Here is a 17,820-nt window from a genome sequence, read left to right as displayed (position 1 = left end):
CGTTTTGCATAATTTCATATGCATATCTTGAAATTTCCTCTTTACGCGCACAGTCTCGTTCATCATACTTTGCGGAGTGCCACGTGCAACGAAATTTCTTCATTCGGTGTTCTCCGTTCAACGTTCGCGTCTTGTAATTTCTAATTAATTAACGGTTGAACAAATTTCGACTGAACGGAGTATTTCATATGCTACGTGCTATCTGATAAACACAGCGATAGGCTAGCGTTTTTCTTTTGCTGCATTTTCCTCTCTGGTACCGTAGACTAAAACTGCAACAGCCGGCAGCTGTCGGTTTACGAGTCTTGGCACCGCGCGTTGCCACGTAGAGGTCATAAAGGTTTCCCCGAGTCGCGGAGCACAGAAACTCGAAGGCTCGAATGATCAAGTCGGTTATTTCGAACGGTATAATCATTCTGGTAAGGGATCGTCATGGATTTTCACGTCTCGTCGAAATGTTACGCGACGGGCCATGTAAATTTCGCGATTGCCGAGCGGAGCGAGACCTCGGGATTTCCTTGGCAGCGAGTCGCGCGCTCGAGAGCTTGCTACATGACCCTCGTTCGCTCGCCAAGTTACCGCAATCACGACCCTGAATTAGACCTCCTTGACTTTTACTTTTAATTCGAGGTGTTACGCTCGCTCTGTCTTTTCTGTCCGCGCGGGTAAATAATTTCGTTACGTTCGAATATTTAGTTTTTCGACCCTTTCACTGTTTACGACTGATATTTTTCAATATAGTCCCGAAAGTAACGAAATGTAACGAAATGTTCGACGCTTCGTTGTCGAGAGGAACGACACCGAGGATCCATCGAGCACGCGTGCGACCCAGCAGACTTAACGGTTCACAAGTCTATGCGACTTGCAACGAAATCCAATATGGCTGCGCTTAAGCATTGCCGCATCCGTACGCGTAGAGTCTTCGAACGTTAAGCTTCGCTAAGAACGCTCAGAGCATATAGCGTATCTCGAACATTTTTAAATGGGATTCAGGGATTTTTGGCACGAGGACGACGAATACGAGGATGACGACGCAGACGACGACCTCGACGAGGACGATCGGATGCTGAACGAAAATCGAGTCGGCACCGAGCTCGAGGACCGACTGATGGTGTTTGGCGACTCTGCGTGCAACTACGCCACCTCGCTCGACTATCGGAACACGATCGATCTCCGCGAGATCGGCGTCGAATCGAAGAGAGACACGTTAATGGACCTCAAGTCCGGTCAGGCGGCTGTCTCGAGTTCGTATCGTCTGCTGCAGACCAGGTTAAATATAGCCGGCAGTATGGCGCACGGTCGCAACAACATGGTCGCTGATCATCATCATCATCATCATCATCATCATCATCATCATTACCAGCATCATCAACAGCAGCAACAGCAGCAGCAGCAGCAACAACAACATCACCACCACCACTACCACCATCACAACGTCCAATACCAGCACAAACAGCGTGAGCAGCAACACCATCAGCAACAATACCAACAGCAGTTCCACGAGTACGAGCAACACGAGCTGTTGCGGCAGCATCAGCAGTACCAACGCCAAGGGTGGAGCCAGGAGGAGTGCTTTAATTTTAGATTCACGGATAAATCTCAAAGCGCGCCCAGTCTGCCTAGCAGCGTCGAGGAGTCCGCACACGGTCCCCGTTCGTTCGCCTCGTACGGAGCCTCGTCAAGAGCGACCTCGTTCGTGTCGACGTCGAATCTCTTCGAGAATTATACGAGAGTAGCGAGCGTGCCCGTCGATTTGAATCTCTGCGGCGTCGACGAACCGCGCGATGATACGCACCGCTCGGAATTGAATTTGCACGAGCATCACGAAATGGCGGAGGTCGGTACCGTTCAGGAGAAAAAGCGGCTGGGGAGCGTTGACGAGGAGATACGACGAAACGTCGGCGAGGATGGTGGAAAGTTGAAGAACTCGTTGACCAGCTCGGTGAGAACGCAGCCCTCTCAGAACGCGATCATCGACGGGAAGATGGATGACCACGAGACGACCGAGGAGGAGGAGGAGGAGGAGGAGGAGGAGGAGGAAGAGCAGAAAGAGGGCGAGGAGGAGTGCGTGGGAGATCATTGCCGGAAGAAATTACCGCGGGAGAAGAAGGAACAAGTGACGTCGACGGTGAAGACGCAGGATCGTAGCAATTGCGTGCTCGACATGGCGATCGTTATGGAGAACAACGTAAACGGGCCGGTGGAGGACGTGATAAGACAATTGAAGCGCGAGGTCGAGGAGGCTACCTCGAACGTCAGCGGCGCGACATTGTCGAGCGTCGAGGGTATTCAGAGGACCCCGTCCGGTAAGAATCGTCCGTGGAAGGTGAAGAACAACGCGAGCTACGAGCTGGCCCAACAGTTCGAGGTGAACGAGAAAAATTTACGACCGAACAGATTGCGGCGAGAGGTCGCCGGCGATAACGAGAAATCGGCGAGAAATCAAGCGAGCGGTGGTCGTAAACGAGTGTTGAACAACGCCAGCTACGAGCTGGCCCAACAATGCGATTACATCAAGGCTCTCGACTCGTCGAGGGGTGCTTTCCAACGAATGGACGCGTGCGACGAAATGGAAGAGCCGATATCGGGACGATCCTCGCGGCTGAAGATCTCCGACATCGTGCAACACATGAACAGCAGCTCCGCGTCGAATCTCACCAGCTACCACCACAGCGAACAGTATCTGGATACGAGGAGATACTCAAAATCAACGGAGAACATCTCGACGCAATTCTCGATGGCCCCGTTCACACGGATCCCTATAAACGAATTGGGTCAGCGGCTCAAGAAGCAACAGGAGGAGTCGTTGTTTAGCCAGATAAAAAAAAACTCGGATCCATTTTCAGTCTGTGGAGACGATCCTAGTGCCCGCGCCTTAGTAGCGGACGAAATAGATTATCCCTGCTTGGAAACCAAACCCATAGGAGCTTCCAGCCTGGAGGGGGGTGTGTCGCGCGAGGAAACGAGCGCCCGCGAACCTCAGGAACCGCCGATCCAGGTAGACGAGAACGTCGTTCGAAACGATTCGCAGCTTCAGCCACCGGCGATCGACGTTGATCACGGTGCAACGAACGAGACGGGCTCTACGAAGAAGTCGTTCATCGGCGACTTTTATCCGGGGAATAGCGAACGCGACGGAAGGAACGCCGGTGAACCGCTGTGGAGGGTCATAGTGGAAAAGCAGACCGCGGAGAAGGAGGTTACGAAGAAGGCGAAGGCGGCGGAGGTGGTCACGGAGGTGGTCATGGAGGAGGAGGAGGAACAGCTAGAGCAGCAGGGTAAGATGGACAAGTACGAGAGAGAGAAAGGACAGAAGGTGGAGGAGGAAGAGAAGGAGGAGGAGGTGGAGAAGGCAGCAGCAGCGGAAGCAGCGAGGGGACACACTATCCATGGTGTTCGTTCTCCCCCACCAACCAGTGGCGGCAATAGCGACGGCCTGGAACACGGTGAACGGAGTGGGAATCCAGCGTTGCCCGTGGCAGTTGATACGAATCATCGCGGTGATCGCGACAAACGTGACGAGGAGTACGCGGCGGCAACAACTGCCGCGGTTAGGGTAGACGACGAGGTGCAGGACGGGCACGCGAGCATGTCGGCGACGGCTAAGGCACCACGGCCGTACGTCGTGGCGGGCACCACCACCACCACCACCACCACCGTTGCGAAGGGTGCTGGTGACACGTCCGCGAGGTACCAGAGGAACATGATCGTCGACGCGTCGCCGGTTACCGGTGGTAAAGAGGAGCGGAAAAAGGGCGGTCTCGGTGGTTTCCTTCAGCGATTCTCGAGGCTTCGGTTCAGTGGTAGAGCGAAAGTGCCGCGTTCCGAGGTGCAGAAAAAGGGTGACACGATCGGTCAAGTGAATCGCGGCAAGGTGACGGACGAGAAGGTTAAGAACGAGCCGAATTATATCATCATTCCGTTGCATCCGCCGGAGGAGGAGCAGTCGAAGCAGAAGCAGAAGCAAGAGCAACGGACGGCCACTGTGGAGAACAGAACGGAAACGGTGAACGAGAGGACCGTCGCGGAAGTCCAACGAACCGCCTCCAACATTAGGTGAGTCAACACACACGTATCTACGCGCCTCTAAATGCGTGTCGGGAGCTGAAACGTTAACGTTAAGCGGTTTACTTTCCGCGTTCCCATTTCGTTTCAATTTACACGGTGCGCCGATCGCGTTGACTTTGACCCGAGCCCCATTGTTTACACGGTTTCGCGCGGGCACGCAGGCCCAGCGTGAATCACGGTACGTACGTACCACCTTCTATGGCTTCCCCGCGCGTAAACATTTATCTTTCGATCGCGGGAAGATACGTCGGTACCGTTCTAAACCCGCTACTGTCGTTTATTTAACGTTCACCGTCTAATGGTACGAGACAACGAGACCAGTGTTGCACAGACGTTTCTACGTGCGCCGACAGTAAACTGTGCCGTATTATGTTATAAAATCACGCGGGCCGATGCTCGAAAGCTTAGAAAACTTGTAACGTGGTACGCCTTACGCAATTGCTGGAATTATGAAAGAATCGCGATCTACTATATCACGCGTCCTTTAAGTTTAAAGCCTTTAAATTCCGTTGACGCGTTTAAATCCAATATAGAAGTACGTAAACAACGGGGGCGTCGTGCACACAGTTCACCACACCGAATTCGTTTCCGCGATACGTTTCTCTGTTGCACGAGTAGCAACAACGAGGTCAGCGATACCGATGAGGCTTTCGTAATGGCGGCTAGAGTCGACGGAACAGCTGCCAGAACGGCGCGCTTCCACCCGCCCACCCACTTCTCTCGATCATCCGTTCGATTTAATTCCAGCGCCGCTTAAACTCCACGTTCGTGAACGTACCGCGCCCGGAACGGGGCTGAATTCTTGCGCTATTTACGCGTCATTTATCGACGCCCTTCTCACTGACTTTGCCGCGTCTAATTCCACTCCGATCAGGCTTCACTCCCACTCGCACGATCGATAGGATTTCACTCTCGTTCGCGCGTGCATACCGATCGTCGCCCTCTTCGATTCTTTCGCCTCCTCCCCCCCAAACTTTCTCGTTCCATATCGTTCCAACGAACGACCACGATTTTTACACAGCTGAAATATTATCATTTAATTACGCTAAATGATTTAAGATCGTTCCTTAACGCGCCAAGTTGTTTAATTCAAGGCTCGTGTAATTGATGTTTTAAATAGCGTTAGATTAAGCGCAATTACATACAAACAGATATCGTGGAGCGGTAATTCGTATGAAATTATAACCGCGCATGAAAGAGTTGGCTCTGAAGAAATTCCATTTCCAAATTCATACATTTGTATTTCAAAGAGATTTCTTCGTAACACTTCAACATTCCGTTGTTTCTTTCGAAAAAATTGAGATACGTCTAAGAAAAGAGAAAAGAACGTGGACCTTTTTAACTTTTTTACGAAACTTTCCGGAAGATCGAAACGCGTTACGGATTCACGTTCGTATCCTAAGCACACGAAGGAACCAGTTCACTTCTCTTAATTGGATTTCATTTTCGCCTCCCTTCCGCCTCGTTTCAACGCGTTTCGACGCGTTTCGACCTAATTGCATTCTGTAACAACGAACGGCATCGTTTAAACGTTATATCGTATCCCTCTTCCTGTAACGAAGCATTTCCCCCTTGGAAATTCGATCGAGGAGTGGCACCGGACCGGGGTCGGTGCGTCGCGACGTTTCATGACGCGCAAACACACAGGGCGTTGAAAAACTATCCAGACGATATAGAGTACCACAGGTCGCGGTGCTTTCGAACACATCCTTCAGTATCCTTACGTAACCTCTTCGATCGCGTGTTTTGAATCATCTTTTATTCAAAAACGGATTCTTCTGATAATAAATTCTTCTTCAACCCGTTCAAAACATCAGATGACGAACAATTGTCGTTGAACAACCTTTTATTTCTAATATTGAATCATCATTACGCGTTTCCTGGAAAACTACTTCTGTTGGAAGTGGAAGGTCTACCGCGGCGCTTTCCGTCTAAATGACAAAGAAAGAAACTGATTATATGCAAAGCAGTGAACTCACTTTGCCATTAAAATATTCGTATATACGTATGTATTAGCGGAAATATCCATTTGTCGAGAGCTTCCGCGATAGAAATTTATTCAAGTGCGTTCGATTCAATGAGATCTCTTACGACAATTATTCAGAGACAAACAATTGCGAGGGATCGAGTTTGCTCGACGCGTGAAAACGTGTAACGCGTTTGTACAGATCGTTTCGATAAAATCACGGGATCTCTTTGCCGATAATTTTATCGCCGATGAGTTGGACACGTGTTTTAAAGTTTACAGAGGACGTTTACAAAGTTCTGAAAACGTAGACTCCGAGATAAAACGGAGGGGTAGGCTCTGAATCATTTGGACTCGATCCAGTCGTAACTTATTTGCACTCGAAGACAGGCGATGTTTGTTCCGTCTATTGTTGCTCGATGACACCGCGGAGACACAATATACCCGCGTGAGTTTATGCTCGTAGAAAACGCGGCGAAGTCCGCAGAACTTGGTCTCTCGTTTTGTGGAACAAGGACGCTCGTTGTTGAGGTTGTGCCACCGCGTAGAGACAGCTTTTCGTCGAACGCGCGAAATTTATTGTTAAAATGTAGAACGTATCGGTAGTTGAATGGACGACACAGTTTATAAATTCGCGGGAGGGTTGCAACGCGACCGATCAATTTTTTGTACGAAGAGCTTAAAATACTCGAGGAACCTTTAAACATCCCCAGCAGTTCCTCGGCAAAGTATTTTTAGCGACACGCGAAACAAAATATTTGCATCCGCGTAAATATACTAGCGTAAACATCGGGGTTTCAATAACCGAGGAAAATACAGGGACGAGTCTGTGGCGGCCTTTCGACTATCGCCACTAGAAGGACAGCACAGCCTACAATTTCCTGAAAGTACTCGCTAGCCTCTCCTTTCCAATATATAGAAGTTCTTAACTGTCCCTAATATCCCAGCGTCTAAGGCAGGGTCTGCTAGGAAGCCTTACTGATGAGTCCACTAGCAGGCCCAGGACGAAACGTTCTTCCCCTCTCTTTTCCTTCCTTTCTTCCTTCCTCCTTTATTCTATAGCTACATGAAGCATGCCGCTTCAAGTCAAACGGTGGAATTATATTTGAATTATAAATTACAAATGGAAATGAATATCAGCAAAACATTTAATCGGTGTAATCAAAGAATGACGCAAGCGTCGTTCGGTAAAATAACTAATCAGCTTTCTAATGACACGACGATTACATTCCCGTGGATCATCCTGGGGTTCGATTTGACATCCCCGGCAATTAATCTTAATCTCTGTTGCGGTCCCTTGCACGTTAACGATTCACTTCCTACGTGGTTCGACGATCGCGAGTGGCCTGTTCGTTCCGCGTCCGAACGAATTTTCGAAAACGAATCCCCCTCGCTTTCAGGATGGAGAACGGGGGAGAGTTAAGCGCTCTTAACCTAAACCATTCGTCCAGAGCCTCGTTTCTCGGAATGACAGCCGTGCTCGATCTCGAGTCGTTTAGTTTTTACAAACGTATTCGCTTTATCGCGTAAAATTTCGCCGAATCAGCTGTTTCGAGCGCCTCCGTGTTGATTTCGCTGGATCGCTTTCAATGTCGTGTTCCTGTCCTTCAGAAGAACGATGACTGTTATTTGTTTCCTCGAGAAGCGAATGCATTATTTTCAATCTATTACGTGCATCTTAAAATGCAGCTAAAACACAGTGAACCGCGTGAATTAGAATTTGATTGAATCAACAGCATTGTCCGGAGTGCGGCGTGTATTTTCGGTTTTAGAGGATCGTTGATGGCGCGCAACTGGCGCGATGCGAATCGCGTCTATAACTCTGAAATAGATTCGTATCGGATAAATGTTTACGTTATCCTTATTTGTTACTTATATATTTCGCATCTATTATCGCGTTCGTGTCCATGCGTTACCAAGACGCATCCTGTAAACCGTGTTCAGATTGGGACGCGAGTTCTGGTCAGGACGTCGAGCGAAAAGGCTGGAAAATGGGCCGCGTTCCAGCAATAGCAAATCGTCGCTTCTCGACGACGATTCCCTTTCGGTTGCCGCCGCGCGGACGCGCCCGTGTATTTCGAGGTGTGACTTCAACGCTGGATTTTATCGCGCTGTTAAGTAACCGTGACGTGTCGCTGTCTGCCTTCGTGTACTAGCAATGAGGCAAACTTGACACCGACCAGCGTCACGTTGCGCAATATCAAAATTGCATTGCCGGCGTATTGAATGCTGAGATCGGGTTCGATGTCTGTCCGCGAAACGGCGATCGGCCCGTTTCGTTTCGCTGCCCTCGAAATTCTGTTCCTGCTCTCCGACTAGGGCGCTTCTGTGTCCACGATATCACAATTTTACCACAATTTTTTACTTACATTTGTACGATAATAATTGTAGAATATCTATGCGTTATTGCTATACACACGTCGTTCGGTAAGCGAGTTTACGATAACGTATACTTTACTACCTAGCTTATATAATCTAACCTATTGGTTATCGCTTCTTCGACGTGCAATCGGCACTCGAAAACACGGAACGTTTGCAAACCAACATGAGCTATAAAAAATGCGCTCGATTTCATGGAATTCGAAAGTTGGACGTTTCGCGAAAACTGTCCGGATCGTAGATCGCTTGTAAGTGTTGAAAAAATATTTAAAAGTCGAGAGGATGAAATATAATCTCGAGTAAAGAAGCGAATAGATGGATAGAGAACATGAATGAAAAGAAATAGAAAAAGGAAGGGGTAAGGGGTGCAGAGATCGCCTGGCAAACAGGAGCAAAAAGCTCGGCGAGAATTCCGCGTGTAACGACTAGGCAACGCGAACGCGCTCGGACCACCTCAAACGACTTCCGGAGTAACGCTGGAATGAAATAAGATTAATAAGGCTACTCGGTCCACACCTACGTATACGCGGGTATATATTTAACTGCAGCCCCGTTGGTGAACGCATGCCACGAGTTCGTAGCATCGTACCGGAGCAGGAATATAATTTCCTCGTTGCCCCACGATGCTGCGATCCGATAAGTCAATCGCGTCTCCTCGATGCAGCTTCCGCGGGCCCAAATTATTTACTAGTTTTTTCATATTTTATTTATTTTACTATCATTAAACTAAAAAATGGAGGGGTCGTATTACACGAGGTTTCGAACGTGAAACAGCTATCTATCCCTTTGTTACTAATTGTACTGATCACTTCAAGGCGCGTTATTTATTTAGATAGACGAGTATTCGCATTGCACCGTGCACACGTGTGCGAACATTAAATGTTCGTTGCGATTATCACAATTACTCGCAACAGTCTGGTTATGATGATATGGTACGCAGAATCAGATCGTGAGTCAGATTTGCCTTCGATTCGGGAATTTATTCCGTTCGCGGCTCTGTGGGAACCCGTGTTACCAATTTCGATCGGTGGCTCGATGAAAATCTTATCCTATCGTCGAGCGGCCCGACGACCGTCCTAAGAATAGCACCCAACGCGTTAATAACCGGGCCGCGACGCGGGCATCCGTGCGGCGACGAAGACGACTCGATACGATTTTCCCAACGGCAGACAGAAAAGGAAGAACGCGGCGGGACGCGATTGAGAGCAATTGAGGCGATCGTTCGATTCGGGACGGGTCCCGTCTCTGCGTTTAAGCACCCACTCCATTCCGCGACGGGACGATCAACCGTGGAGACGCTTAAGTGCGCACTTAAACGCGTCTCTGAATCTTTCGTCTGTAAAAATCGGCGACCGCGGTGATTCTTCTTAAGGGAAAGCGAGCGGCGGCGTGATCGTGCTACGATAAAAGACAGACGAGCTCTGTTGCTCGTCGTGATTCCAATTGATCGAACTGGGATAGATAACGTTTTCGATATTAATTCTGAACGGTTGCGTTATGGATACCTTCTCGATCCAAGTATTTCAGGTTCGATTGCCAGCCGTTATTAATCAATTTGTGAATAACGACTTTATGTAATTTTACATGGTCAGGATAGTATTGTAATAATAATGGTAACCAGCCGAGGGTCACGCAACGTACCGCTTTTTAAGTTTCATATTTCGCGTGCTTATATCGTTATACTTTTCCAACCGCTCTTGACTTTCGCGCACGTATACGTAATCGGCATCTTTCATTATCACTTTCGGCCCAGTCTCGCTGGAAATACAGAAAACTTCAAACCTCTCACAATTAGCGTTCATTATGCTCGTTTCGAAACATCGATCAATTTCACGATATAACGCAAGCTCAAAAATATTCCTGCTCGAGAATACATTTAGATTTAGATCATCGGATCCACCTCTGTTGAAACTTTCCATCGGCAGTGGAAAACAACGATTTCGCGTCAACGATCTCCAAGCGGTCCTACGTTTCCGTTGGGCGCAATTCGGTCGCTTACCACGCTTTTCGTTTCGTCTACGCGACCAAGTCTGTTTGTTTGCGCGACGGACGAAGTCTGAACACTGGGGAATCGGAACGTGGCACTCGGACGCAGCGCGGGTTGGCAATGAGACGACGATTCCGCGCGGATACGGTAAAAGTGGATTTGTATTCAGTGATCAGACACGAAGTTGCAAGTGAAATTTACCGTAGGTGCAGACGCGGACGCGTAACGAGACGGTTCCGCTCGGACACAGTTCAAGTGGATTCGTGCTAACCGGTCAGACTCGATTTGCGAATGGGACGGTAGCGCTCGTCGGGCTGGGTAGAAGTAGATTTATGCTACTCGTTCGGACACACAGCTACTGTCAGGGAACGCTTCCCGACAGGCGCTCTACAATAATAATTGATCAATTTAATTAATCAATACCTTTCGTTAATCGTTACATTTTTCTTATCTCTTTATATCTAGTTGTTCCAGATAAGATTAATGTTTTTATCATTATTGTTATAATTTGTAGTTCATTTAAGAATATTTTTAATAGTATTGTTCGCTTGTGGACTGCATATTTTATTATACATATTTTGTATTAAGAGCGTGTATGTGTATGTGTATCTAAAGAGGTTCCAAGGTTTTCTGAATTTTTGCTTTCGTCAAACAGTGGTTGCTGTTGTCTTGTCGGAGAAACTCCCAACTCGTTTCCGCAATACTGTCTGAATATAACTTGTTTCGACGCTTCCAACACGCTTCCAATCCGGCGAAGTACATTAGTCGAAAATATTGGACGACGATGTCTACGCTGGAACGTGACTGCGCGTTTGCTGTACGCTGTACGTATAAATAGTTGTGTTTAATCGCGCGCGGGAATGTTTGTCTGGGCGGAACTGCCCGTTGTCGAGGTATCTGACCGGATAATATATATTCTCGCTCGAAATTGAAACGCTCTCTTAATTACAATAATAAATTTAATTAAACATCGGTTGCTTCTGTGTCCAATTAAAGGAACAATACTAAAGAAGTAATCCAAAAATTGTTTAACACAAAATGAAAGAGAGATTTTAATCTTAACTACCTCGATAAAGTTAAGGAAGAAACAGAACCACGGTAGAGCTGCAATGCATTTCAATAATCGTGATATAAAAGAGTATAACGCGCGACACGTGTCTCGCTCGCGGATTGTAAGACGAGCAGAATCTTCAAAAGCACGGGCAGATGATGCTCCCGGCGTTTCGACTCGCTTCGTCGACGGTTCCTGCCCGTTTCTCCTTGGGAGGTTACGACGAAGCGTGTCGCGACTTCTGCGATCAACTTCTTCTGCCAGAGAATCGATGATTCCGCGACACGCCTAGTCGCGGAAGGAACGTTGCGTTGGTTAGCAAGAAAGTGCTCCTTGGATTTAACCGAAGTGGATTCGAGTGATACTTAAGAACGACTGTGGGATTTTTATAGGTTAGAGTTTCTCTCTTTTTTCTTCTCTACTGATATTGCCTTTGGGGTTTACGATCGTTTAGAAAGCAATCGGTTTCGATAGTTGTTCGACATCTATTGGAGTCTGGTCGAAGACGAAGAAAATTTTAGAAATATCATTTTAAATGTTCGTATATTCGTTCTTTTTATTGATTTTTTCAATAAAAGGGCAAGATTATAAAGGAACACTAGTTGAATGCTATTCCCAAATCATTTCATGCATAGTAGATTCGCACTCCCTTGATGGATAAATTGTTTAATGAGAAATTTTTAGTAAAATGTAGCGCGAATTGTACGGGTTATCGTATAAAAAAGGAAACGAAGAAGTGGATTTATGAAGTTACCAAGGAAAATAACTGTATAGTTACGTTCAAGATTAACCGTTTTCACATTCTTTTCTGGAAGAGAAGTTTCTCTTTTCAGCAATTTCACGCACGGGGTACTGCATTTATTAACGTAGTTGGTCGTAACGCCAAGTTATGTGAGCAACTAAATGATTCAATCAGGCTATCGTTTTGAAAAATTATGCTCGGTAGAAGCCATTCGAAAATTAAATTATGTAATTACGTTCGATCGTGTACGTTATTCGAGTAAGATATGTAGGCGAGGACAAAATCAGCATTTATCACTGAGTTCACTGTGTAACTTCTGCTACTTTTGAACAACTTTGGGAATTGCTACGAATTTCTACATTGTAGAGTGCTAAATTTTTAGAGTATATATTTGTAAAATTATGTTACTAGCACTGAGACGCGTGTTGCAATAAACCGTGTAAATGTTTATTGTACGAGAAACAACAGTATTATTGTACGTCTGCGGAAGATAATGATAGATTGTATTTTTATGACATGAAATATTCTTTTTCTTACGGTCACTGTGACAACAAAAATATTTATTCTACAGTTTATCGTATATCGTATCTGTGCTCAATTCTATCTACTGATATATTTTCTATCGTCTTAAATCCACAGTTCTGTCTAATGATGCACTTTATATATTTATATACGTCTTAAAAATATTATACAATTTGGGGCATACCAAATTTATTTTGTCGAATATTTTTTAGGGAATTTCAGATCTTAAAGTCAATAATTTGACTGTTTAGACAATTCTCGAGGAGAGATCTCAGGTAACTGAATTTGTTGTAAACTAATATTTTAAATTTCGTAAACTGACATATTTTTGTTAAAATTCTCAGTGGAACGTCAATCCATAATTTGTTACACGTTGGTATATATTGGTACTTGACAAATTGGAATTTTGGTTTCCGATTGAAACGTGAAACTCATCGATCAAGTAAAATGGCTCGGCCCCACCCCTTGCGATGGTTCTTGTCAGCCTCGCTAACACGATCGGCGACAACGAAAAAAATACTTGTCGACTATTTTTATACGAACTACGTTACACGTGACAGAGTCGGGTAGAAATTGATGATCGCCAATTCTGTACCTGAAATCCGGATTAACCCGAATCCGTCTGCCATTATTCCTCAATTGGACAGAGAAACAACAGCGATCACGTAAATATCAACGATTACTCAAAAACAGAAATTGCTTGAAACTTTCTTTCGTTATTTTCGCTAGAGAATACTCGAAAGGCGAAAAAACATTACACAAATACAAGGCAGCGTATGCATAATTGAATAAAAAGAAGAAGTCAAAGTAAAAAGATACAAAGGTCGGTTAGTCTGACTCTCGGGTACAGAGTTTGGTTCGAAACAAAGTAGCTGTGCTACTTGGCGCTGTATATAAAAGTATAGAGAGAGAAAGAGAGGGGAATAAAAAGAGCACCGGCAATTAACCGCAGACTGTTGTTTTCCTTAGCGCGAACGGGAGGGCGCCAGTGTCCAGCAAGCCGCCCCTGCCGCCACAGCCGCCCCGCGTCGCGGCGCTGGCCTCGAGATCGTCGACGGGCGCGTCGTCCGCGGCGTGTTCGTCGCGCCGACGCGCGGCCACGGACCTTGGGAATCCGGCGGCCATCGAGATGGCGAAAGCGCGCACGATGCAGGCCGCCCAGGAGCGCCCGGTCGGCCTGCTCGAGACCGACCTCGACGAGGCCGTCCCACCGACGAGCAACACGACGAGCACGAGCACCACGACGACGACGAACGTCGGCTCCGCGAACGCCGCCGGCAAGAAGACCAGGAGCCTGCTCAATCTGAATCACACCTCGACCGCCCCGCGGCCCAGGCCGGAGCACGCCCTCCACGTACCCCAGTCGCCCGTCGCCGCTTCGCACAGGAGCCCCCGCGACGACGACGCCGCCTCCACCATCAACCAACGGCCACACAAATCCATGGAGTTCCTCCTCGACAAGGAGAACCTGCATTTCGTCAAGGTGAGTCTTTGCATCTATCGAGTCGATTCTAATGGCTGCTGCTGCTGCGCTTCTCTTTCTTTTCGCATTACCGATACTTACCCTCTCCTTCGTTGGGAAACGCGAACCGTTCTTTTACGATAGGTCAGGTATAGGGTCTAGGCTCGATCTGACGGATCGAGGTGGACGACGTATGGCGAGAGCCCGAGCTGTCCGCTAATCGTCCCTGAGAGGGTTGAATAGCACAACAGCGGTAACATATGGAGATATGGATCGTGGATTTTTTCGGGTGGGGGCTCTTCGGACACACGGGGTATCGATGGTGACATGGTGGCTCCAACATTTGTGTCTCGTTAACACGGCTATGCGTTTCTGTAACGCGTGTCTATTATTGTAAATGAGTCGCGTCGATAGGCCTGGGAATAACGTAACCCGTTCACGTGATGTCGAGTGAATTGCGAAATTCGTAGCTGTTACTTATCTCAACGAACAGCTACTTGGTTCAATTGTTTCGCGGAGCATTGTCGGAGATAATTGCGCGTGCCTTCCAAAGGCAACGCTGCGATTTAAATTTATTAGCAACCCGTAAATGCATTTCACGTATTTACGCGTAAATTTTAGTTCACGGAGGCGTACGAATTTTAGATTTTCTTTTTCACAGCGAACGGGTTGAACCTTGATTTCTGAATAAACAGAATTACGCGTTATTGCCATTTAGATTCCTTTTCAATCATACGAGTTCACCCGCCAGTCGATCTACCTGAATGTTCATTCTCGTTAAGCCGATTAACCTAATTAAATTGCACTCCCGAGCTGGGCGTGTGTCTATTTTTAATTTCATTCGATTCTGTTTCGTGTTATTCGGAAATGGAGAGAATTTCAAAGAAAATCATAAAGCTACAACCTATCGAGGTATAGAAAGGGCTTTTCGATAAGGGTGAGTCGCACGTGTTTTCATACGTACGTATAACGCAGCGTGCGACTGACTTTCGGTATTTGTTGTGTAACGAATATCGGTAACGCGTTTAAATGTAGAACAGAACGGTACGCTTTTGCGCTGCGGCGTATTGTACAGCTTCACCTTTGACATTTTGCCGATTAAGCGGTCTGAAGCGCCACCGATTTCCGTATCAAGCACACAGCTGAAAACAACCGATACAATGCGATCCACGGTATCTGGGAGAACCGTTTCCCCCACAGCAGCCAAGTCGCCTAACTTTCAAGTTAAATGGAAACACTTTGTGTGCTCGTCTCATTGTCCGCGAATAATATCTACTGGCATAATCGTCGGTGAAATTTTCGATTGTTAGCACGATTTCCAAGGCAATTCAAACGAACCCGAAGGAACTGCATTTGTTGAATTGACTCTCCCATTAAATTTGCAAATTTTTCATTGTCTTTTGAGTTTAATAAGCTTTTTGATCACTTTGAATGAACACTTGTCTACGAAATCTACTAATTTTTCGATAGTTTGAATAAACTTTTTTCTTGTCTTTACATGAAATTGAGGGTTGCTAATTAATGTAGTAAATTAATATAGAAATTGATATCATCTACAACGATGACAGTAATTATTCTAACAGAACGTCTTAAATGTAAAGGGATGGCAAAACGCATCTTAATCCTTGGTGTCAGTCGATGTCGCGAGGAAGATCCTTCAGCGACAGGAAAAAGCGATTTAATCGCCCGAAGGAAGTTCTCGTGTCATCGAGCAACGATTTAATAAGCTCATCTTAAATAATGAAACACCATCGACAGGCAGTTATATCGCAACGAAAGAATCTTTTGGCACGACGAACCTACATTGCTTCGAGACAATTAAAATCGTATAACAGTATCGACTTTAATTACTTGTCAAATTCCAAATGCGCGCAATGCCATTTTCCATGGACTCTCCGTACAAAATTTTAAATGATTCATTCTAGACAACTACTATGAAAACGCAATTTTCCTTCTACTAAAATTTAATTCTCTACAATCGTTTCGTTAATATACCTGCATTGATGTTTTTAAAAGCTGAAATTTGCATCGTGTAATCAACAAAGAGAGACACTTAAATTTTTTAGAAATAGAATTTAATGTAATTAACAGATTGTTAATATTTCTATCCACAAGTCACCAGACGTTTGATACGTTTACAAATAAAATAATATTGTCCAATAGCGAGATAAAATTCACATTGAGCACAATTATCTCGTACTACTATACCAGTAACAAAGGCCACGTTTCCACGTGACGGTGAGTCGTAAAAATCAGAAAATCCACGAACACTAGCGTGTTCCTCATTTCCATAGATTAAGTTGGTATACAATTTAATTCCGTCTACGACTGACTTATATGCGAACGATATCGAATGCAAGAAGACCAGCGACAGCGTGCAAGGCCAGACCTGTATAATTTATCAAGCGTGAAACTTTTCGTCGGATAATCGCGAGATACCGAACGTTTACATTTTACATGATGCGGCGATTAGATGCGCGTCGAGCGGAATTTCGCGTGGATATCGAGCGATAATAGAAAGAAACACCGGTTTCTCCTATCGACTCGAAGACGTTTATCTGCAACTTTCAGTCGACTTGTCGAGCATACATCAGTCTTAAGTCCCAGCGTGTGTGTCGTTTCCGTCGGTAATATGGGTCGCGTCAACGGGATTTCGATTCGACTCGGCACCGAGAATCAATTTACGATCTACGTTGGGAACAGTTCACTGCACGATGTACACGTGTACGGTGTACATGTAAAAAATGATGGCGCAAGGGGATGATTCTTAGCATAAAAATAAGTCAAAATTGTAGAATGAGAGAAAAAAACAAGTTCAGTTGATCACTTGGTTTTGCTTTAAGGATAATTGTCTATGACGTCGAGCAACAATTTGTTGTTTCAATCGAAGGAAAGACATATTCGATAATTTGCAGTTTTATTCAACGAATACGTTATTCAAAGTTTGTATATTAATTCGATCCATATCTAACCGACTCACATTGCCAGTCGAGTGCGCGTGTACTCAACGGAAGTTCGAGCACCAAATTCTCGAAGACGAAGCCCTCTATAAAATGAAAAATCCTTTCTCTCGTTCTATGATACATCTTCGACTTATTCTTACAGCAGAAATTCCGTTGCATCGCGTATCGTCTAGTCTTGAAATTTCAAGTATTCGCTGCGGAAGGGTTAACAATGTCGTAGCGAACGACGAAATTTAAAGGGCAGAGCCGGTAATGGCTCCTCTGACGGTTCTTGAGCGTGCCAGCAGCGTCTATTACGGCCAGTCGCATCAGTCGAGAAGATAGGTGCATCGATCTTAGCGACGATGATATAATTACTCCGCGGCGACCTCGCTTCGTCTCTCGCGTCGCGCTCGTTTCGCTGGCATCGTTAAGGTCGGCTACGTTTAACCGTTTAAGACCCGATCGTCAGCCATTCGATTCTTTTCGTTTCACGAAACGTCGCGTTCCCCTGATGAACTCCTAGCAGAGTGCGAGTGGCATTTCGACGTCGATCGGCCGATGCTGACTTTCTCTAGCTGTTTTCCTTCGTTTTATGAAAATACACGCTTCCGCGTCGCTGTTATCTATTGTTTCGTCTGTTGATACATTACGAATACGTAGATTGGTAAAGTAAATATAGGTATTTCGATGAAATCGGT

General features: G+C 46.1%; 1 protein-coding gene across 11 annotated transcripts in view; it reads left to right on the top strand.

The window, feature by feature from the left end:
* LOC143426257 (uncharacterized) overlaps positions 1-17,820 on the top strand; it is a 99,722-nt gene that overhangs the window by 40,465 nt on the left and 41,437 nt on the right. For all 11 annotated transcript variants that reach the window (XM_076899555.1, XM_076899554.1, XM_076899553.1 and 8 more), the window contains exons 5-6: positions 994-4,056; positions 13,685-14,198. In XM_076899555.1, the coding sequence (XP_076755670.1) occupies positions 994-4,056; positions 13,685-14,198 (3,577 nt within the window). The remainder of the gene's footprint in view (positions 1-993; positions 4,057-13,684; positions 14,199-17,820) is intronic.

Source organism: Xylocopa sonorina, chromosome 8, assembly GCF_050948175.1.
Source record: "Xylocopa sonorina isolate GNS202 chromosome 8, iyXylSono1_principal, whole genome shotgun sequence".
In the NCBI taxonomy this organism is placed as follows: domain Eukaryota; kingdom Metazoa; phylum Arthropoda; class Insecta; order Hymenoptera; family Apidae; genus Xylocopa; species Xylocopa sonorina.
This window is presented reverse-complemented; position numbering and strand designations above follow the sequence as displayed.